Raw genomic sequence first — 23,775 nt, 5'->3', positions numbered from 1 at the left:
AATAGTGATACTGAAACTTCAATACAAACTTATGTCAAGTTATTGACCGTTTTGTTTCTGGGCACAAATCCATTTGGGACTGGATTAGGACTTCTTAAACTCATTCCACGTAGAACCTTTCAAAGCCAAAGCAAGGAAAGGAGACTTTTCATGTTTGAGTTGGGACTGGAATCAATCCAAAGAGGCATTGCTGTAGAAAATAACTAAAGTTACGTTCTAAAGTTGTGTTTCTGAAATTTTAATTTCTGGTACAGGATTGCTTAAATAGCCAATTAGGTCTTTGTTTGTCCAGCTTTTCTGATTGCTTCTTAGGAAAAGGCACCATCTGGTGCAATACTAAACCGTTGAGAACAGAATGCCATAAGATCATCAGAGGTGATCTTATTTGGTCTTTCGAGAAGTGATCTTATTGAAACATACAAAATCTTGAGGTGACTTGATAGGGTGAATAGCCAGAGGATGTTTCCTCTTGTGGGGGAGACTAAAATTAGGGGATGTAGTTTAAAAATAAGAGGTCCCGCTTTTAAGACCGAAAAGAGGAGAAACTGTGGAAATTGTGGAATTCTCTCCCCCAGAAAGTAGGAGAGGCTGGGTCTTTGAATTTGTTCAAGGCAGAGTTAGACAACTTTTTGTTAGGCAGTGGAATTAGGGGTAATGGGGGGCAGACAGGAAAGTGGAGCTGAGACCGCAACCAGATCAGCCATAGTCTTATTGAGTGGTGGAACAGGCTCAAATACTGCTGCTCCCATGTTCCTCAGTCTTCGGTAAGTTGACTGATCTCAAGCGATGCAGCCATAGAGGTCCTTCATTCAGTCACAATAGCCCCTGCCGTGACGTGCACATGTGGGCATCAGTTAGAGTTGAATTGAGCTTGGTTATGACGTACTCTATGGCGAGAACAAACAGCCAATATGCAGTGTATGGAATCACACTTCAAGAATGGTCATCTAGGCACAATACTGGAGAAATGACCCATGGAGTATAAGTTGAGTCAACACCTTCAGAAGAGGAGGGGTAAAGTTCCAGTGTATACTTATCTTAACCTGTGTTTTTTTTTCCCCTTTCACTTTAGGTCAAGAAGTAGTTTTCAAGTGCCTTGGTGAAGGGATCCTCGAGAATGCATTTCAAGGATATAATGCTTGTATTTTTGCCTATGGGCAGACAGGTAAGATGTACAAAATATGATATAATATTACAAGAGAGAAGTTAGTTTGAATCTAAGTTGCATTAATTTTAATTGCTGGGATTGACCATTATCAAGATGCTCATCATTTATTTAAAATAGCTGTCTGTCAATCATATAATTAAAAAGCTCAATCTTCATGGAAGCTCAGAGCATACAGGAGGTTATTCCATCCACTTTGTCTTTTCCAACTCTATGCTAGAGCAATCCAGAGCTAATCCCACTGCCCCACTTTTTCCTCACAACCATGAATCTTTGCCTACTTAAAATATTTATCCAAATTTCCTTTAAATGTAATTGATGTTGTCTTAGGCATTACCTGTGGCAAAGCATTTCCATGCTACACTAACCTGCTCCATAGACATTTCTCCTAACGTCTCTCTTCACACTAAGTGACAATTTAAAATTGATTACACCTTGTAATTGATTCCTCAACCTGAGAAAATCTTACCCTGTTCAGTCTGCCAAACAGTTTATCAAAATAAAATTCCACTAACTCTTTTCATGGGCCTCTCTGCATCAGTGGAAATAGTTCTAGGATTCAGAATCCTCAAGTTTCAAATCCCTGACATCATCCTGGTGAATCTGTATTGTATGCTGCCTGTGGTTTTAATGTGCTTGCATTATGGGGATGTAAAACTGTTGACAGAATTGTGTGCCTAAACCAATGCAGTGTACAAATTTATTATGACTTATTTGCTCTTACACATTTATGCCCCTAGTTTTGAAACTCAGAATATTTGTTAACCTTTATACTTATGTGCACTTAAACTTGGAGGAAATTATTTGAACACCTTGTTGTTTGTGTTCATCCAAACTCTTCAGCATCTTGCCATTGAATTTGTACTCCCATTCTTTGTTTTCTCTCCCAGGATTTATTGCCTCACATTTATTTGCATTAAACTGTGCCTGTCACCTAGTTGTTTATTCTAGTTCTCCATGTCTTCCTGAAGACTTTTTGCAGACCTCCTTGCTGTTTGTCAGACCACCCACTTTGTGTTTTCAGGAAATTAGATATTATTTTCTCTATATCCAAGTCCAAATTATCTCCATATATTGAGAGCAAAGATAGATCCAGAACCAACCTAAGTAATGCACCACCCATTTAGTCTGGTATAGCCAGATATAGTTATGTCCTTTTATGATTCTAAAAGTTATTGAAGTATATTTGTTTCCAAATGTTGAAGCTTTATCTAGTTATCTCTACAGACTGAAATAACTTGGATCCCTACCATTTTTAGAGTCTCACTGGCATTTAGAGCTGTTACTATTTTTCTGCTGGTTGAGCTAGGACATTATGTTTGAATATTGCTTTTCAAGATCAGGAGTTAAGTTTAGAAGATGATGATGATATTAGCTTATCCTCCAGAAGGACCCTGTAGACCCTCCTGTATCAGAAAATCTAACTGTTATTTAAATGTTTCCAGGTATTTCACCTCCACTGCCTTAACTTGGGACTCCTTTCCATATATTGATCATTCTTTATATGAAAATAAACTTACTGATATAAATGCCAAATTTCCTTATCTCTCAATCGGCTTCCATTACTTAGTTCGAAGTAATGTTCTGATTCTTCCTTTTACACAATAATTATTAATTTGTGTATACTGTATAAGACCCTGCTACAGCCATCTGTTAAGAATGAAAGGCCTAGCCCCAATCTCTCCTCAGAGTAGTCCGAGGCCCAACCATCTTCAGCTGCTTCATCAATGACTTTCCTTCCATCATAAGGTCAGAAGTGGGGATGTTCGCTGATGATTGCACAATGTTCACCACCATTGGTGGCGACTCAAACACTGAAGCAGTCCATGTCCAAATGCAGTAAGACCTGGACAACATCCAGGCTTGGGCTGACAAGTGGCAAGTAACATTCATGCCACATAAGTGCCAGGCAATGACCATCTCCAACAAGAGAGAATCTAACCATCGCCCCTTGACAATCAATGGCATTACCTTTACTGAAACCCCCACTATCAACATCCTGGGGGTTGTCACTGAACGGAAACTGAACTCGCCTCCTGATTCCCCAAAGCCTGTTCATAACCTACAAAGCGCAAGTCAGGAGTGTGATGGAATACTCTCCCCTTGCCTGGATGAGTGCAGCTCCAACAACACGCAAAAAGCTTGACACCATCCAGGATAAAGAAGTCCCCTTGATTGGCAACCCATCCACAAACATTCATTTCTTCCACCACCAACGCACAGTGGCAGCAGTTTGTATGTATCATCTACAAGATGCGCTGCAGAAACTCACCAAGGCTCCTTAGACAGCACTTTCCAAACCCATGACCACTACCACCTAGAAGGACAAGGGCAGCAGACGCATGGGAACACCACCGCCTGGAAGTTCCCCTCAAAGTCACTCATCACCCTGACTTGGAAATATGTTGCCATTCCTTCACTGTTGCTAGGTCAAAATCCTGGAATTCCCTCCCTAACAGCACTGTGGGTTTACCTATACCACATGGACTGCAGCGGTTTAAGAAGGCAGCTCACCACCACCTTCTCAAGGGCAATTAGGGCTGGGCAATAAATGCTTGCTGAGCCAGTGAAGCCCACACTCCTTGAATGAATAAAAAAGACAACTGTCCTTTGCTGCTTGGGCTCCTCTTTGAACTGCCTCCAAGACTCATATCTCTGCCTAGTATCTTGGTAACCAGAACTTTGCTTAGTACTCAAGCTGTGGTCAGACCAAAGCAATGTACAGTTGGAGCAGGACATTCAATTACTTATATTCTACTGTAATAATTATAGAATATCCTGTTTGCTTTGTTGATTGCAACTCTGCAGTGGTTGAACATATGTGTCAAATCTAATCCCTAGATCTCTTCCAGTTATCTCTAAACTATTGGTACTGTTCATAGGGTACATGGGTTACCCATTTTCTCATTTTGTGTGCAGTCCCAGGACTCATCCTTCTTCAATTTCACATTCTGTTTACCATGTATATTGTGTACGGCACACTTTGTGTCTCCTTAATTGCCTGCTCATAACCAACTTCCTTTCCTTAGGAAATGGCAGATGAATTGAACAAGTATTTTGCATCACCCTTCACTATAGAGGATACAAGTAACATCCCAGAAATAGCTGGTAATCAGGGATTGGAAGGGAGAGAGGAACTCAAGAAAAATTACAATCATCAGGGAAGTGGTACTTAGCAAATTGTTGGAACTGTGGATTGACAAGTTCCTAGGTCCTGATGGATTTCAGCCATCAGGGTCTTCAAAGAAGTGGCTAGTGAGAAAGTTGATGCATTGGTTTTAATTTTCCAAAATTCACTAGATTCCGGAAAGGTTCTATTTGATTGGAAAATAGCTAATCTAACTCCTTTATTCAAAAAGGGATGGAGACAGAAAGCAGAAACAATGGGCCAGTTAGCTTAACATCTATCATACGGAAAATGTTAGAAGTTATTATTAAAAATGTTATAACAAGGGCACTTAGATAAATTCAAGATAATCAGGCAGAGTCAACATGGTTTTGTGAAAGGGAAACTGTGTTTAACCAACTTATTTGAGTTCTTTGAAGAAGTAACATGAGTTGTGAATAAAGGGGAACCTGAACCAGTGGATGTACTGTACTTAGATTTTCAGAAGGCATTTGATAAGGTGCCACATCAAAGGTTATTGCAGAAAATAAAAGCTCATAGTGTAGGAGTTAACATATTGGTCTGGATGGAACATTGGCTAGCTAACAAGCAACAGAGAAGAGGCATAAATGGGTCTTTTTCTGGTTGGCAGGATGTGATGAGTGGTGTGCCACAGGGAACAATGCTGGGGCCTCAACTTTTTATAATTTATATAAATGACTTGGATGTAGGGACTGATGGGATGGTTGCTTAATTTTCTGATAACACAGAAATAGGTAGGAAAGTAAGTTGTGAAGAGGTCATAAGGGGACTACAAAAGCATATAGGTTAGGTGAGTGGCACAGATCTGACAAATGGAGTATAATGTGGGAAAATGTGAGTTTGTCCATTTTGTAAGGACGAATAAAAAGAAACATATCATCTAAATGGTAAGAGATTGCAGAGCCTTAGATGCTGAAGGATCTGGGTGTCTCAGTGAATGAGTCGCGAAAGGTTGGTGTGCAGGTGCAGCAAGTAATTAGCAAAGCTGAAAGAATGTTATCATTTATTGCAAGAGGAATTGCATACAAAAGTAGAGAGATTATGTTATACAGGGCATGGTGAGGCCAAGTCTGGAATGGTGTGTACAGCATTGGTCATCGTCTTTAAGGAAAGATAAAAATGCATTGGAAGCAATTCAGAGGTTTACTAGACTAATCCCTAGAATGGGCAGGTTGTCTTATGAGGAAAGGCTGGACAGGCTATGCTTGCATCTGCTGGAGTTTAGAAGAATAAGAGATGACTTGATTGAAACATACAAGATCCTGAGCAGACGTGTTAGGGTGGATGTGGAGAAGATATTTCCTCCTGTTGGAGAATCTAGAACTAGGGGTCACTGTTTAAAATTAAGGCATCACCCACATAAGACAGAGATGAGGAAATTTTTTTTCTCTGAGAGTTGTGAGACTTTGGAATTCTCTTCCTCAAAATGTGTTTGAAGCAGAATCTTCGAATATATTTAAGGCAGAAATAGATAAGATTCTTTATAAGAAAGGGGGGTGAAAGGTTATTGGGGGTAAGCAGGAATGTGGAGTTGAGGTGAAAATTAGATCAGCCACGATATCATTGAATGGCAGAGTAGGCTCAAGAGGCCAAGTGGCCTACCCATGCTCCTAATTAGCTTGTTCATATATTCCTAGATTGGTAGCTTCTGCAAATATGACCAGCTTGCTTGAGTCACTTGGATACTATGCAAGGGAAGTGTGTCATGGGGCAAGGGATGGGTTGGATAAAGATGATTTGGAATAAAAACAAAAAACTGCGGATGCTGGAAATCCAAAACAAAAACAGAATTAGCTGGAAAAACTCAGCAGGTCTGGCAGCATCGGTGGAGAAGAATTATTTCACCCCTCTCCTTGGATTCACCTAGTTCTGTTGAAGGGTCATGAGGACCCGAAACGTCAACTCTTCTCCGCCGATGCTGCCAGACCTGCTGAGTTTTTCCAGGTAATTCTGTTTATGATTTGGAATAACTTAGTTGAAGTCCCAGCCAATACAATTTTCTCCTGGTTTGACACTATAAACCCCCTCTTAAATACTGTTTTTGGATCCATGCTTGGGAAACAGTGGCGCACTTCTGCCTGAACTAGTTAACTTGTGAAATTGGTTATATGAACAGATGCTTCCAAAAATGTATTTTAGCTTTCCCCATTCTTTTACTGTGTTAAGTGCTTTGAGACAGACAACCTGTAGTTGCAAAAGATACTTTATAAACAAAAGTCTTTCTTTTCTTTCTGTACATTCAGGTTCAGGGAAATCTTTTTCAATGATGGGCAGTGTTGATGTACCAGGCCTCATACCTCGTCTTTGTGGTGCATTGTTTGGAAGAGTCTCCAAAGAGGAAAGTGAATCTCACACATTTAAAGTAGAAGTGTCATATATGGAGATCTATAATGAAAAGGTCCGGGATCTTCTTGATCCAAAAGGGTGAGTGCTAAATGAAAGGTGATCTTGCTTTATTTTAACCATTATCTTTCAAAAATTATGTATCCCATGGGCTGGCTAATTATTTTAACTTTTTATCTCACATGGAAGGCTGAACAATTATTTTTATTGCAGTAATAATGTTACTGAAATGTTAACTGTGATAAAAGCACATTAAGCTGAAAGTAGTTACAGACACATTACTTCGATGCTTAAATAAATAAAGGCAAAATACTGCAGATGCTGGAAACCTGGAACAAAAACAAAAATTGCTGGAAAAACTCAGCAGGTCTGACAGCATCTGTGGAGAGAAAGACAGGGTTAACGTTTCGAGTCCGTATGACTCTTCTTCAGGACTAAAGGGAAGTAAAAATGTGGTGAAATATATACTGTTCAAGGGGGTTGGGATAGGTGAAGCTGGATAGAAGGCCAGTAATAGGTGGAGAAAAAGGAGAGATTGCAAAAGAAGTCATAAACAAAAAGTCGAAAGGGTGTTGATGGTGGTGATACTGGCTAAAGGAGGCGCTAATGATGACATTGAGTAGAAAGCAGAATGAGCAACTGACAGATGGCCCAGTGGGGTGGGGTTGGGGACAGTGGGAGAAAAGATTGAAATAGGCTAAAAGGTGAGGATAAAACAATGAATGGAAATAAATTAGAAATAGGTGGGAAAGAAGTATATATATATATATATATATATATACTGAAACATTTAAAAATAAATGTTTGAAAAAAGGGGATCAAAAAGGGGTGAGGATGGAGGAGAGAGTTCATGATCTGATGCTTCAAGTCTTTCTCATTTTTCCATAGCTTTGGTTTGCTTTCTCATTTTTCACTAATTTTTACTGGAAGTTTTTCCCCTCTTTCCTATTGTTGAAGTAGTTAGCAGTTGATGGAATTTGAATTCAATTAATAAATCTGGAATGAAAAATTAGGAAAAGTGACCATGAAGCCATTGTTGATTGACATAAAAATCATCTGCTTTACTAATGTCCTTTAGGAAAGGAAATCTGACATCCTTATCTGGTTTGGCCTACATGTGACTCCAGACCCACAGCAATGTAGTGGATTCTTAACTGCCCTCTAAAATGGCCTAGCAAGTCACTCAGTTGTACCAAACTGCTACAAAGGCAAAAGGAATGAAACCAGACAGACCATCTGTCGTCGACCTAGGCACCAGAGGGACAATGATGCACCCAGCCCTGTTGACTCTGCAGAGTCCACCTTACTAATATCTGGGGGCTTGTGCCAAAATTGGGAGAGCTCTCCTACTGGCCATGCAAGCAACAGCCTAACATCGTCAAACTTACTGAATCATACCTTACAGACAATGCCTTAGACACCATCCCTGGGTATGTCTCGTCCCACCAGCAGGACAGACCCACCAGAGGTGATGACACAGTGGTATACAATCAGGAGGGAATTGTCCTGGGAGTCCTTGACAATGATTCTGGACCTTGTGAAGTCTCGTGGCATCAGGTCAAATACGGACAAGGAAACGTCCTGCTTACCAACCACCCCACCCCGGCCTCTCAGCTGGTGAATCAGTACTCCTCCATGTAGAACACCATTTGGAGGAAGCACTGAGTGCGGCTGGGGACTTCAGTGTCCATCATCAAGAGTTGCTCTGTAATTCGGTAATACCACTATGAATGAGCTGGCCGAGTCCTGAAGAACTTAGCTGCTAGACTGGGACTGAAACAGGTGGTAAGGGAACCAATAAAGAGCAACCTACTTGACCTTGTCCTCACCACCCTATCTGTTGCAGATGTGTCTGGCCATGACAGTATTGTTAGGAGTGATCACCACATCAGCAGCAAGCCAGGGGCTCAACCCTGATTAAATGAAGTGTGCAGGAGATCATGCCAGGAGCAGCTTCAGGCATACCTAAAAATGAAGTGTCAAACTGGTAAAGCTAAAAACACAAGACTACTTGCATGCTAAACAATAGAAGCAGAGAAAAAAAACAGAGCTAAGCGATCCCACAACCAGTGGATCAGATCAAAACCCTGCAGTCCTGTCACACCTGAATGTTGGTGGGAAATTAAACAACTAACTGGAAAAGAAAGCTCCACAAATTATCCCCACTCTCAATGATGGGGGAGCCCAGCACGTCAGTGCAAAAGCCAAGCCTGAAGCATTTGCAACCATCAACCAGAAGTGGCAAGTGGATGATACACCACAGCCTCTTCCTCAGGTCCCAAGCATCACAGATGCATTGGTAAGACCACATTTGGAGTACTGAGTATAGTTTTGATCGTCTTAATTAAGAATGGCTATAACTGTGTTAGAAGCAGTTCAGAGAAGGTTCACTTAACTGTTATCTGGGATTGGGTGTGTTATCTTATGAGGAAAGCTTGGACAGGCTGCACCTGCATACATTGGAGTACAGAAGAAGGAGAAGTGATCATATTAAAACATATAAGATCCTGAGGGTACCTGACAGGGTGGATCCTGAAACAATGTCTCCCCTTGTGGGAGAGACTAGAACTAGGGGACACAGTATGAAACTAAGGGGCTTCCAATTTAAGATGGAGATGAGAAATCTTTTCTCTGAGGGTCCTGAGTCTTTGAAACGCCGTTCCCCAGAGGCAGTGGAGACAGGGTCATAAATATTTTTAAGGCGGTGGTAGGATGATTCTGGACTAACAAGGGAGTTAAAGGCTACTGGGGGTAAGCAGAAATGTGGTGTTGAGGCCATTCAACCATGATCTTGAATAACAGAGCAGGCCTGAGGGGCCGAATGGTCTACTCCTGCTCCTAATTCATATGTTCGTATGTATCGGAAAGGCTGCCTCTACTTAAAGTTGATAAGTCACCAGGACTGGATGGCATTCAGCAGAGAATGGTGGTGGAAGTAAAGGTGGAAATTGTGCAGGTGCTGGCCAGAATCTTCCAATCCTCCATAGGCATGGGGGTAGTGTGAGTGGATTGGAAAATTGCAAATGTTACACTCTCATCCAAGGATAAACTCAGCAACTACAGGTCAGTCCGGTTAACCTGAGTGGTGGAAAACCGTTTAGAGATGATAACCTGGGAGAAAATTAACAGTCACTTGGATTAGTAGGTTTAATTAGGGAGAGCAAGCAGGGATTTGTTAAAGGAAAAAATTGTTTAACTAACTAAATTTTGATGAGGTAACAGGGATAGTTGATGAGGGTAATGCAGTTGGTGGGCTTCTAAAAGGTGTTTGATAAAATGCCACTTTGCCTTGCTTGCAAAGTTGAAGCCCGTGGAATAAAAAGGGCAGTGGCTGAATGGATACGCAGTTGGCTGAGTGACAGGAAACAGTAGTGATGAATGGTTGTTTTCTAGGCTGGAGCAAGATATGCAGTGGGGTTCCACAGTGGTGGGGGATGATAGCAGACTTGAAAGTATTGTGAACTGAGAGGAGGATAGTGATGGATTTCCAAGAGGCCATAGGCTGATGCAATGTGTGGACATGTGGCAGTTGAAATTTAATGCAGAGAAGTGTGGTAGTAAGAACAAGGAGAGGCACTATAAACTGAAAGAGACAATTCTAAAGAGGGTGCAGGAGACCGGCGGTATATGTGTTCAAATCATAGAAGGTGGTAGGGCAGGTTGAGAATGTGCTTTTTTTAAAAGCATATGTGATCCTGGGCTTTATGAATAGAGGCATTGAGCACAAAAGGAAGGAAGTTGTGATGAGCCTTTTTAAATGTTTTGTTTGGCCTCAACTGGTGAATTGTGCCCAATTATGGGGCACCAGATTTTAGGAAGGATGTGAGGGCTTTAGAGAGGGTGCAGAAAAGATTTACAGAAATGGTTCAAAGGTTGAGCGACCTCAATTACGTGGGTAGGTTGAAGAATCTGGGCAGCTTCTCAGATAAGTGAATGTTGAGAGGATATTTGATAGAAATGTTCAAAATCATGAGACAAAGTACATATTGAGAAACTGTACCCATTAGCAGAAGGGTTGAGAACCAGAGGATACCAGTTTGAAATAATTGGCAAATGAACCAACAGCGACATGAGGGAAAACAATTTTATGCAGCTAGGATCTGGAATTAACTACCTGTGTGTGTGGTTGAGGCAGTTGCAATCGGCGTCTTCAAAATGGAGTTGTATAATTGTCTGAAGAGAAAAAAATTGCAGGGCTGCGAGGTGAGGTCGGGAGTTTCAGATTAGCTGAGTTGCTCTTGTAGCGAACCAGCATGGGCACAGTGGGCTGATGGCCTCCTTATGTGTTGTAGTCATTCTATAATTCTAAATCTCTGTGCAAATACTATAAAAAAAAAAATATTCTCTCATCCATAACCTCATTCTACCTGAAAAGGATTGCAGCAACTTATTTCTGCACAGAACTGATTTATTCCCTGTGCTCTGTCTTACCAGAGTTGGCAATTCCTACCTGGATTTCCCTGCCAGTATTTCCCACTATTTCTCAGTTTGAAGCCTGTAGCAATTAGTGAACCTTACTCCTGGCAAAACTGTCTTAAGCCGGAATTTTCCAGCCCTGTTGGCGTTGGGCTTCATGGTGGGTGGGCGGTCGGGGAGACAGTGTGGCGAGAAGGCCAAGAATCAGTTTCACGCTGGCATGAAAGCACAGTGGGATCATCTGATGGCCATGGCAGAATGGAAATGCTGCTGGAGGCCGGCGTGAACCCCATTTGCAACCTGGAAATGGGATTCAAAGTGAGGCCTGGCTGGAATCATCCCCTCCCCCCATACCAGATTTACTGTTACACCGGCGGGAAGACACACCAGCCCAGAGACATGTGTGACGTGCAGAAGTAGGGACTTAGATCACCATATTCAAGGAGAAGATGATGCTGGAGCCCTACAGCTGCCGGACCCTGGAGGAACATGTACATCGCATGCTGGGTGGGTTCTTATGGACATGGCTCTTCTGCGAAGCAGCTCACGGAAGGTGCAAGGTCTCCATTGAAGTCTCGGGTCTGCTTTCGAATATCACGGTCTTGGCCATGGGCTGCTATGGACGATTGATGAGGCTGGGGAGAGGAAGGCCCAGCTGTGAGTGGGAGAGCAAAGTGTACCGGGGGTGGTGGGAGAGGAAGGTGTACCGGGGAAGGTGGGGGTATGAAGGTGTCGGGAGATGTGAGGTTGGTGGTGGGGGGGGAATACGAAAGTGTCAGTGGGCAGTGAGGTTGGGAGGGGGAAGAGCGTGTAACAGGAGAGAATGCGGCAAGCGGTGGGGTAGATGTAAGGGGGGGAGGAAGGTGTAAGGGACGGAGTTTGGACAGGAGAAGGAGTTTGGAGTGGAGAGGGAGGGAGGTCAGAGCAGGGAAGTTGTTCCAGGTGGAGGACGGAGTTCAAATGGGGGGCGTTTCCATAGGATGAGGGAGTAAGGGTGGAGGAGGGAGTATGGGATGGGGGAATGTCCAGGTGAAAGTGCAAGGGAGGGGTCTATGGAGTCAATGACTGCCTCCTGGGGAGCGAACTGGGGTTGGGCATGGTAGGAGGGAATGGTGAGTATGAGAGGAGGCAGAGTGAGCCTGTAGGGTGGGAGGGTAAGGGTGTGACGGTATCGGTAGAAGGCACAGTGAGGGTGGTTGGTAGGAACTCAGAGGCAGACGGGGCCCTGGGGGTGGGTAAGGGGGGGTCAATGGGATGGGGGTGGGATTCTCAGGAAGGTAGGGAATGCACACGTTCACCTGGACATCCTGGAAAGACAAGGGTTCGGGTTGTAAGTGACAGTGGAGAGGCAGAAGGTGATGCCGGGTGCTCCACAGTGGTGGGGGAAAGGACATGGGTGACTGGGGAGGGGAAATGACGATGGAACTGATTCAAAAGTTCACTATTCCCATCATCAAAGTCGAAAGTGAGCAGAGCATGTTGGACGAGCACAGGTGCTGCATGGGAGTGAAATCAGTGGGTGGGCGAAGATGCAGATCAGCTCACGTGGACGACTGAAAGAGAATCCCAGCAGGCAGCGTTGAAAATGTAAGATAACAGTGATGGATGAAGCCTCTGTGTGTGTGTGTGGGACAGAGCTTGCATGAGGCTGCAAAAGGTCCTGCCACACACACACTTCTCCCTCCAGAATCACTCGTGTTCCAGCTGCATGCAGCTGAGCTGCTAGTGAGGCAGGGGTTTGGGTGGGGTGTGTGCAATGGGAGGATTCGCAAAGCCAGTCAGTGAAGATGAAAGATAATATTGCACTTTATTCAGCGAAAGTGAATACATTTTCAGATTATCAAGTGACAAAATGTGTTCTCCCATGCAGCCACTTGTGATCAGAATTTCTGAACTTTTCTAGACCTACCACTTCTTCTAGGTGTTTCCCTGACATCTGAAGCAGGGGTGGAGACAGCCTGTGCAATGGTTGGCCGTCTGATGATTTTGGTGTGTTTTTTCTGGAAAGCTGAGGCCTTGGGGGCCCCAGTTTGCTTTGGCTGTCCTCCTGTGGGCCAGCTGCTCCCTCTGTGGTGACAGAGGATGAGGTCGAGGGGGTCACAGGGTCACAAGGAAAGGGGACTTGGCGGAAGAGGACAGATTCCTGAGTGGACAACCCAGAGGTGTCCAGCTGCTGCTGCACCTCCCTTTGTGTGCCTGAGGGCCCCGGCCTAACACCTAGAGAGAAAGGAGCACTTGGAGGAACATTGAGGTGCTCGGTTTCCCTCCCGTGTTGTCACTGCAGGAACTCACCCCATGGCTACTGCGATGGAGTGCAGGTCAACACACATCTCAGTGTTCTGCTGGACCACGATCTCCATGGCATACGCCATCATTCCCATGGAGACCTCCATACATGCACATGTGGGTAGCACTTCATCAGAGAACAGGTAGATACACTCTTCCGATTTGTGTGCCACACTGTTGAGGGCTTCCAACAGCTCTGTGTGATGCTCCCCAGCTTTTTGTTGACTCTCCAGGATGAATTGGAAGGCTGAATCCAGAGGTTCATCATCTGACTCGGATCTCACAGATGCCTCTTCCCCAACTGTCCTCTGAGTCCAGGGAGCTCAGCTGAATCTGCTTCCTCCTGCTGTGGACACGTGTCAGTGCGGTGGCCACCAGATTGTGAACCTGAGCCTGCTCCAGATCTAGGTCCCACCGAGGTGTGTGCCTCTGCGCTGGAGGAAGGTGTGGGTGAGTGCTGTGAAAGTCTTCCAGGCTGCTTATTTCCAGCTCTTCAATAGAGCAGATGTCCTAAACAAAAACAGAATTACCTGGAAAAACTCAACAGGTGTCCTCTTGGCTGAAGGTGAGGATGTGGATGGAGCTGAGGGACTGGCTGGCTGAAGGTGTCGGTCCCTTGGTAGAGTTCCCTGTGAACCAAAGTAGAGATGATTAGTGCTTGGCAGCAGAGTCAAAAGAGAGAGGGTTGTGTTGAGAGAGGGATGATGTGGTGTAGGATCCTCATGTGGATGTTTGCCACCGACCTCACTGTAGCCACAGGTGTGGTCTATGTCCTTACCAGTCAGCACGATGGCATGCTCCTCAAAGTGAGTGAGAGGGCTAATGTGGGCCACTCCACTCTGTTCTGGGACCTCTCCCTGCTAATATGAGCCGGCTTTACCTGCATGAAAACAGATGGACAGAGTGTGAGCAGAACACGTGGCACTGCGTGGAATGTTTGTGTGCTAAGCAGAGCCATTGACAGAATGAGGACGTGAGCTCCAGAGGATATGATCCTGATGGAGATGTGAGGGTGTGTGTGAGAGTTGGTGGTGTTGTCCCGTGAGGTGCAAGATTGCTGTGGATATGTGGTGGGTTTGTGAGTATGAGAGTTGAGAGTGCTAAATTACTTACCCTGATGAGATCATTCATCTTCTTGCACTGGATGTCTGACCTCCGCTATGCTTCGGTGGTGCTGACCCCTGCTGCCACCACCTCCCAGGCCAGATTGGTGACTCTGGTGGACCTCCTATGGCCAGAGGACATCGCAACGGCCTCCCACTGCATCCAGCAGGCGAACCAGAGAGATGTCACTAAATGTGGGGGCTGCCGTCTACTTTGCTTTCAGGGCCATCTGTCACGTGGAGTAGTCCTGGTCTTTAGACATGAAGTAGGCTCTGGTGCTCTGGTGTGCTTTAAATGTGGTGCTTGCAGCAAGGTGACTGTTTAACATGGTGAATGGGTGCCAATCAAGCCGGCTGCTTTGTTCTGGCTGATATCAAGCTTCTTGAGTACTGTTGGAGCGCACACATTCAGGCAAATGGGGAGTATTCCATCACACTCTTGATTTGTGCCTTTGTTGGTGGTAGAAAGGCTTTAGGGAGGTGAGTTACTCACCAGAGAATACCAGCCTCTTGTAGCCACAGTATTTATGTGGCTCGTCCAGTTCAGTTTCTGGTCAGTGGTGACTCCAGATTGTTGATGGTCAGGAATTTGGTGCTAGCGATAACATTGAATGCCATGGGGAGGTGGTTAGGTGCTTGTTAAAGATATTCATTACCTGGAACTTGTGTAGCACCAATGATACTTGTCACTTATCAGCTTAAACCTGAATGTTGTTCAGGCTTTGCTGCATGTAGACACGGACTGCTTCATTATCTGAGGAATTATGAATGGAAATAAACACTCTCATTAGTGGACATTATCCCCATTATAATGGGTGGAAGGTGACTGCTGAAGCAGCTGAAGGTGGTTGAGCCCAGGACACTGTCCTGAGGAGCTACTGCATTAATGTACCGAGACCTCCAGCAGCTCCAACCATCTTCCTTTGTGTATGGTACAACTCTAGCCAATGGAGAACATCCTCACTGATTGTCATTGGCTTCAATACTACTCTGGCTCCATGGCACTTGTTCCAATGCTGCCTTGATGTCAAGGGAAATCACCTTCTGCTCCTTTGCCTATGCTTGGACTAATGGCAATAATAAGATGTGAAGCCAAGTGCTCCTGGTAGAACCCCAACTGAGCATTAATGAGCAAGTTCTTGGTGAGTAAGTTCTGCTTGATAGCACTGTTAACGACAGTTTCCGTCACTTGGCTGATGACTAAGAGTTGGCAGATAGGATGTAATTGGCCGGACTCAGTTTGTCCTGCTTTTGTGGAAAGGACATACCTGGTCAGTATTCCATTTTGGCACATAGGAAGCTAATGTCGTAACTGTATTGGAACAGCTTGGCTGGAGGCACGGATAGTTCTGGAGGTGTCCTCAGTGTGAAGTCAGGAGTTTATCTCTCCAAGGCCTACGCAGCGGTCTCTCCTATCATGGACAGATGCATTTGTGATTGGTGAGGGTGTTCCAGATTAAATTTAGCTATGCCAGATAACATCTTGTGTCTTTTTATAAACTCTCCTCTCAGTCATCCCTTTATAAAGCTAATGACCCACAACTATACTTGCACCTATTGTCCTTTGACACTATTATTGAACCGCATTGCCTCTGCTTGCACACAAGAGTAATCATCATATATCTCATCAAATGTCACTGAGGATTTTAAAAGGAGAAATGAGACAGAGTATCTAAAATTGTCATTTGAATATCCAACACATTATCATTGATGGAATTTTGCAGATGGACAGAAATAATTGTTCTTTATGGACAAAATATTTTATCTTTCAATTCCTTGAAAGTGGTATTTAAAGTTCCCTCATATATTAAATAAGGGCATGAGATTTCAAAGGAAATTCTATTTCATTATCTATTATTTTATATTCTGTAATTGCAATGGAAAATTCAAGAACGAGAACAATTTACTCATTCCCTTTTTAATTAATGGAGTGTAATTCCTTGTCATTTAACATCTGAACAGCTTTTGAAACTAGTACTTTTTAACATGGATGCTTTAACTTGTAAGTTTAGGGTATATATTTATGCATTTTTTGAAGAATTCCTTTCAAACACTTAGGTAAAGGGGAAAAAATGGAAAGGAAATTACTTTGTCATAAGCTACTTAGTTTTTTTCATTTTCATATTTGTGATTGAATCAACAGGAAATATATTAGAAATCAAAGCACTGTAATCAGTTTAATGAGCTTATGAAGCTGGAGGTAAATGAAACCTTTAATTTAGATCATGCCCATCTTTAATCAAAATGTAATATTGCATCAAGGTCTGATCAAAAATAATCGAACAGAAAGGTAAAATACGTCAATATTGTATGTTGAGTAAATTTTCTAATTCAACATTGTCAAGCTTTTTGTCATTTCCACATAGTTTTAATGCAACTCCGTGTCGCTAAAGATGGTATCCTGGCTATGTGAAAATCCAGTGTGCTTTTTCATATCTGCATACGTTGGCAATTCATAACAAATTTATATCAGATTAAACTAGAAAACCTTTGCAAAGTTACAGAACTGTTGCACCTCCCCACCTCCACCCTTCCCATCCTAACCCATCCCATTCTGCTTATCTTGCTGGTCAGTTTTGGAGGTTCAGGAATAGCCAGCCCTGTGTTATATTTTGCCAGGAGATGAAGGATCCACCAATTTGAAGGCTTAGAATTTGTTTCCTTTCCCTCTGTGTGCCCAAGTGCTCTAAGTAGTCTGACGAGTTTGTTGTTTTTTGTGTTGGGTGATCTCGTTCCACCATTGCCTTCCGTGAAATTCTGTTCTCAATTTGTTTAAACTGAAATCCAGATGTATTCAGTGACATTTGCTAGTTGCTCGCCAGTCTCCAGAGAGATTGGGTGTGCAGCAACAGCTGATTAGAATGAATCAAAATAGAACCACACCCAGGTTTAACATTAATCCAGTTTCTTTTTCAATTTTGTAAATATTTCACATTATAATGAGGTGTTGAACTGTGTGCTGTGAGTGTACTTTTTGTGTGATTCCTTTGCAGAACAGAACAGCAGCAATGGTTTTTTTTAACAAGGTGTTGTTTTGAGTTTAAACTGTATCTGATGTGATGGGAATTTAATATTTGCTTTAATGCCACTCAGTTCCTTTTCATGCGGTCTGGAAAATTTGCTGGAGTTTGTTTGCATTGGGTCATTTTTTCCAGCTGTTCAGGGTTTTCTGAAGAATAGATGAGAATTAGAGCTGTGAAACAGAACATTCCTTATTTTGTCAGAGTAAGCTATTCTTTTGCAGCCCCCTCAGTTTTACAAGACTGTAACTCATGATCTATCCAGCCAGTCCACTGCTTTGCAGAGGTGTTCTCAATTAACTGTTTAATATTCAGCAACATGTTTGCAGAGTTACACAACCTCGGCCGTGATGTGACCGCTATCCAAGTGGCTTCAATCCTTCTTTCCCTTCTGTGGTAAAAGAGAAACCAGCCAGAACAGCAAAAGAGCAAACCCCCTACACAAAAACTCATTTTGCAGGACAACTCAGGATATTCTGCTCTCCCAATCCCCCACAGCTTGTCTTGTCTTTTGCAAAGTCACAGCAAACAAACTGCCCCAAACAGTGCCGCCCACCCAGACACAGATAGTCTTGCCAAAACATTGGATGCATGGGTATATGATTTCAAAGGTTTGAATTGCTTTATGTGTACAATCTAAGCTGATTGAATCTACACACAGATGTAGAGCCATTAGGCATAGAAGACCCATCAAGTCCATGCCAGTTCTCTGTAGAACAATCCAGTCAGTCCAATTCCCACACTCTATCCTTCCAGCCCTGCAAGTTTGTTTCACTTAATTGTCCATCTCATTCCCTTTTGGCATGATTCATAGTTTCCGCTTCCACCACCCTAGTAGGCAGCGAGTTCCAGGCCATTATCACTCACTGTATAAGAAGTTCTTTCTTGCTGTTTCTCTTACTAAAACCTTACATCTGTGCCCTCTAGCCCTTGTGCTATGAGCTAATGGGAATGGCTTTTTTTTGTCCACCTTATCTAAACCTATCATAATCCTCTACACCTCTATCAAATCTCCCCTCAATTTCCTTTGCTCCAAGGAGAACAACCAGCCTCTCCAACCTAACCTTGTAGAAAATCGCTCATTTCTGAAACCATTCTGATAAATATTCTGTGCACCCTTTCAAGGACCCTCACATCCTTTGATGACCAGAAGTGGACACAGTATTCTAGTTGTGGCTTAACCAGAGCTTTATCAAGGTTCAGCATAACTTTTCCTGCTTTTGTACTTAATTTCTCCATTTATAAAGGCAAAGATTGCATCTGCTTTGCTGACTACTCTCAATATGTCCTGCATCTTCAAAAATCTATGCACATGAACATATGCATATGTGACTCATTGGGCCGAATTTTGCCCTTGATGGATGGATGGATGGGTGGGCGGGCCCCACCAGCTTGGCGGCGGGTGGGCAGCCGATCGCTGCTGCCGAAAGGGGCCCTGCCGCCATTTTGAGTGGGCGGGCCAATGAAGGCCCGTCCAGCAGGCCACCCGACGGGAAGCACTATGCGCTTCCTGGGTGGGGGTGGGGGGGATTCCCCAACTGTCAAAGTATGCTCTTTAGTGCATGCGCGCGAAAGAGCGCACAGCTCCCTGAGATTAATTGAGTAAAATTATCACCAAGTCTCCTGACCACATAATGTCAAACCAAAGTTTGTGTATTTGCTGTAACATCTAAAGTGACAGGAAGACTTGGCTGTTGTCGACAAGGAAAATGCACAGGTATTTGCTGCTGGCACAAGTGTTGGGCACAGTTGAAAGCCAAACGTCTCAGGGAGTATGCTGAAAGTTTTATAAACTTAAAAAATAGATAAATTAAAAAAAAAATTAACACATCCCCCTCATGTGACAATGTAACATGAGATGGGACATGTTAATAAATATCACAAAGTTTATTGAAGTTTTTTAAAACAGACATGAAACCTCATCCTGCTAGTGGATGAAGTTTCATGTTTATTCAGAAGCCCGATGGGGCTCCTGGCCTGCCCGCCAGCCTTAAGGTTGGATGGACAGGGCCTTTAATTGGCTTAATTATCCTGTCAATGGCCTCAATTGGCTGATTTCGCTGTCCGCCCGCCTTCCTGAATATTTAAATGGGGCGGGATGACGTCATTATGCGTCATTTTCGCATCGGCAAGCGGGCCCCGCCCCCAACTCACCAACAGAAAATTTCTGGCCATTGTATTCATTAATTAAAGCAAAACACTTGAGTTCTAGAAATCTGAGGTGTAAGCAGAATGTGCTAGTAATGTGCAGTAGAACAGGACATGAGCCAAATTCTCCCCTTTTTCTTAATTGATTAATGAAACAATAAAATTATGGTTAAAACTTCTACTTATTTCAATCATGCAGAATTTGCCAAGTAACACATTTTTTAAAAAAATAAATAAATATCATTCTTGCGTCAGCATCAGTATTTAAAATGTGGGTGGCCAGAGCAGGCTGCAATTATTATGTCCCTACCTACATCCCAACACCCTCTTATGTCAGTCATAGTGTAGATGCTCATGCTAGGTTCAGTATCGTGTCTGTTATTCTAGCTGTTTTCAATGGAAGTGGGACTGGGTTATGATTTTAATTATATAAAAAAAAATTAATTCCAGCCATTTTGCATTGGCTTTCACTATCTATCTTGGCCTATATGAACAATAGTTCTAAACAAATCAACTAGCTAATACCATCAAAAAAAGTTCAGGATTGACAGAACTAGAAGATAACCTGGCACAAAGTTACTCCAAATGTTTTAAGTTTAATGGCATGCTTCTTTAAATACTTAGTTATCTGGCTATCTTTTTTTGTGACGTTTTCTGTGGGTTATGTAGATGTGGGATTCTGCCTGGAAATCAGTTCCACATATGCGGGTGATTGTTTTGAAGGAGTTCGAATGGTATGGGACAACCTAGGGAAGTGAGTGGAAAGAGGAAGGATAACCTGGAGCCAGGATAAAAGAGGCAGCAAGTCCTAATTTAAAAGCATGTTTATTTCTCTTCCTCCAAATGTATTTCATTCTCATTCTCTTTCTCACCACCCCGTCTCTCTTCTGCAATGTTTCCCCCAGCCCCTTCCATAAACCTTTTTTCCCTGCTCCCTCCCCCCATTCTGTCTCCTAAGATCTTCTATCTTTGCCCATCTGTGTATCTTTTTGTATGCTCACCCCCTTCCTCCCTCTTGCCTCTGAACTGTGGATGAAGGGACTGGGATTGTCCTGTTTTTCTTTTTGTCTTGCTCCCTCTTGATATCCAGATCTCTCATGTTCTTTTGTGCACTTTCTCTCTCTACCTTCCCCTCTCTTCCCATTTTTTCTTCCAGGTCTCTCCTTGAATTCGTTCCACCCTCTCTTTGGGGAAAACTTTTGCAACAGACCCGCCTCAGTAGAAAATGCCTTGTCAGACTTAATTTGCGCTTCGGGGGTTGTGGGTTGGTCCGGTGTAGGATGGAGTTGGGCCCGGTGCTCACAGGTGTAGATCGGAGGTGGCCACAAGGTGGCCAAATGCGGAGGTGTGCTGTTTAAAAGGCTCACCTTGGTTCTCACGTTGTTTGCTTATATTTTAGGCCCTCTAGCCCTTTCCTCCCTCACCCAATCACAGTGCCATCTCCATGCCAATGCATGCCCCCACCCACCCCAATGGTTCCTCATGCCCTCCATGCCAGCTCATGCCCCCCACCCACCCACAATGGTCCCTCATACCCTCACAGCCAACTCATGGCACTTCCAAGCCCATTCATCCAGTATAGACTCTGTACAGGACCAATGAGTCCTTTCGTAGCAATGGCATGTGTGAAACTGCCATAACAAAAATGCCCATTCATAATTTGTTTAATTTGCCGTTGCTAAAACTGTATAAAAGTGCCAGTCACCAGACCTTTAAAATATTAATAATAGAAGCTATAAGCACTTGACACCTCTTCATCTTGTGCAAACCTTGAGCCATTGACAAAATAGATCACAAAAAAAACAACTTCTTATAACATAATTAAGCTGCCAATCAGGCAGAGTTTTCCCTTTCCAGCTGCGTCAACAGAGGTAATCTTTTTATGGGAGTCTGAGCTTACAGCCAAGCCTCATTATGCATGCGTTGGCATGGAGGATGCATGTTAAAAGCCTCATGACCTTACCTTTCAAAAGGTTCCTGAAACCAGACAATGCTCCTTGATTTCTCTAAGGGGTCGTGAACCACAGGTCATGGAGAAACCTGGCCCGATTCCAAGAAAATTACTGAGGCTAGGAGATACCTACCCCACAATGGAGTTAGGCAGGTTGGGATTGCAAGCCCACACCCTTCTCTGCTTCATACAGTTGAGAACTACAGTTTTGAAGGAATAAATGATATTTGCAAAGGCCTAAAACAAGAGATGAATACTACAGTAAAGTTATCTCTTGCCTCCTACAGATCTCTTGGTATGTATAGTTTAGCGTTATGCCTCTTAAACAGACTTGCAAAGTGCCTGAGGATGTGTGCCGTATATGCTTGATTTACCCCATTGGCATCATCTTGACTGACTTGATGATGAGGCCACAGAGAATTAGTGTGACAGTGTGAATCTTGTAATTAACATACTAGGTAACCATACTAGGTAACAGAATGACTGAGAAGCTTTGGAAAGGATGTTGGCTCTAATAATTATGTGGGCTTCAGTGTTCAAGATGAATTGTTGTTTGTGATATTGACCCTTTAGTCTCTGGGGAGGGGTTTTTTATGTAAATCATTTCTTTATGGATGTTTGTGTCAGAATATATAATGTGGGGCCAGATACATTAATCATGTTTGCTTTGCTGTTTGTTCATTTAAGCTAACCTTAGCATGTCACTGTTCAATGCTTTTGACATGAGTTTGGGAGAATCCAAGAATAAACTATTGTCATAGAATTGAGATTTGTGCATTTCTATACTTAGACCTGCTGCACATACAATCCAGTACCGAAATAACCCTTGAGCCCATTCAACAAGTTGTATTTTTTAACCTGTTATACTAATCAAGGTGCAGGTTGTTGATGCTGGGGAATGGAAAAATGACAAGTTTCCCAAGTGAAACCCAGTGTTGTCCATGCAGAATTGAGGCTTTGTCTCTCCTACCAAGCACCATTCTTCAACCTCAGCCACACAATTTTAATTTTACACTTTGAAACTGTTTTTGTTGGTTTTTCATAAGGGGGTGCAGAAAAATGACCACATTTAGTCTCCTTTTTATTTAAGGAAAGTGAACTGAACGTGTTCCTGAGACTTCCAACTGCAACCAGTAATGAGATTTGAAGACAGCTAACAAAGTGTTTTCAGGAAAAGGGAAAACTATTTTGAAATCTGTGACAGCTTTGTGTAATATCTGTTGGGGGTTATGCTAGTTTCTTTGTTTCATGGTGTACTGGAAGTATTTCTTGAACTTGTACTTGATGTTTCTATATAATTGGAAATAAAATAAATCGGTTACTGTAGTTTGTAATCTCTCTGGTCTGTGTTTAATAGTCATTAATCTCCAATAAGTGTAGTAACATAACCTGAACTATACCTCAGCTAGTAACCGGATTACTTCAAATAGGTAAATTTTTACTCTTCAAGTGCGTCACCCTGTGGGTTGGGTTGCTGAAAAAATACAGGTCCCGATCAGAGTGGATAAGATACATTCATGGCAATTTTTTTTGATTCATTCATGGGATGTGGGCATCACTGGCTAGGCCTGCATTTATTGCCCATCCCTAATTCCCCTTTTTCAGAGGTCATTTAAGAGTCAACCACATTACTGCGGGTCCGGAGTCACATGTAGGCCAGACCAGGTAAGGACAGCAGATTTCCTTCCCTAAAGGCCAATTAGTGAACCAGGTGGGTTTTTACGACAATTGGCGATGGTTTCATGGTCGACATCAGACTTTAGTGAATGTTGTTGAACCGTTCACAAGAAAATGGTTCGATTTAAAACTTTAAATTTTAGCACACGTCACCTTTGTCCTGGCCAGTATTTCTTAAAGTTACGATTGGAGCCCTTCTTGATGTGTATAATTTAGTATTGCATTACAGTATAATATACATTTACCAACTGAAAAGAATGCCTTATTTGCTGAACAAATTGCAGACCTCTGCAGTCTATGTGCAAAATTAGTTTCTCATTTGACAGCAAGTTCATGGTTTGGGTTACTCTTTTTAAATGATTGTACCAGATATGTGAACTTTTCTGAAACAGTAAAGACAGAATAGATTTGCATTTATTTTGTGCCTTTCTTGACCGAGAAAGATCACAAGGCTCTTTACAGCCAATTAAATGCTTTTGAAGTGTTGCTACTGTTATAAAGAAGGAAGTGTGGCAACC

At 43.0% G+C, this 23,775-nt stretch overlaps 1 protein-coding gene across 3 annotated transcripts in view; it reads left to right on the top strand.

The window, feature by feature from the left end:
* Positions 1-23,775, top strand: part of kif13a (kinesin family member 13A) — a 363,930-nt gene that overhangs the window by 209,471 nt on the left and 130,684 nt on the right. For all 3 annotated transcript variants that reach the window (XM_041183792.1, XM_041183793.1, XM_041183791.1), the window contains exons 5-6: positions 1,073-1,165; positions 6,557-6,737. In XM_041183792.1, coding sequence (XP_041039726.1) covers positions 1,073-1,165; positions 6,557-6,737 — 274 coding nt within the window. The remainder of the gene's footprint in view (positions 1-1,072; positions 1,166-6,556; positions 6,738-23,775) is intronic.

Source organism: Carcharodon carcharias, chromosome 3 (assembly GCF_017639515.1).
Source record: "Carcharodon carcharias isolate sCarCar2 chromosome 3, sCarCar2.pri, whole genome shotgun sequence".
Classification (NCBI taxonomy): Eukaryota; Metazoa; Chordata; class Chondrichthyes; order Lamniformes; family Lamnidae; genus Carcharodon; species Carcharodon carcharias.
This window is presented reverse-complemented; position numbering and strand designations above follow the sequence as displayed.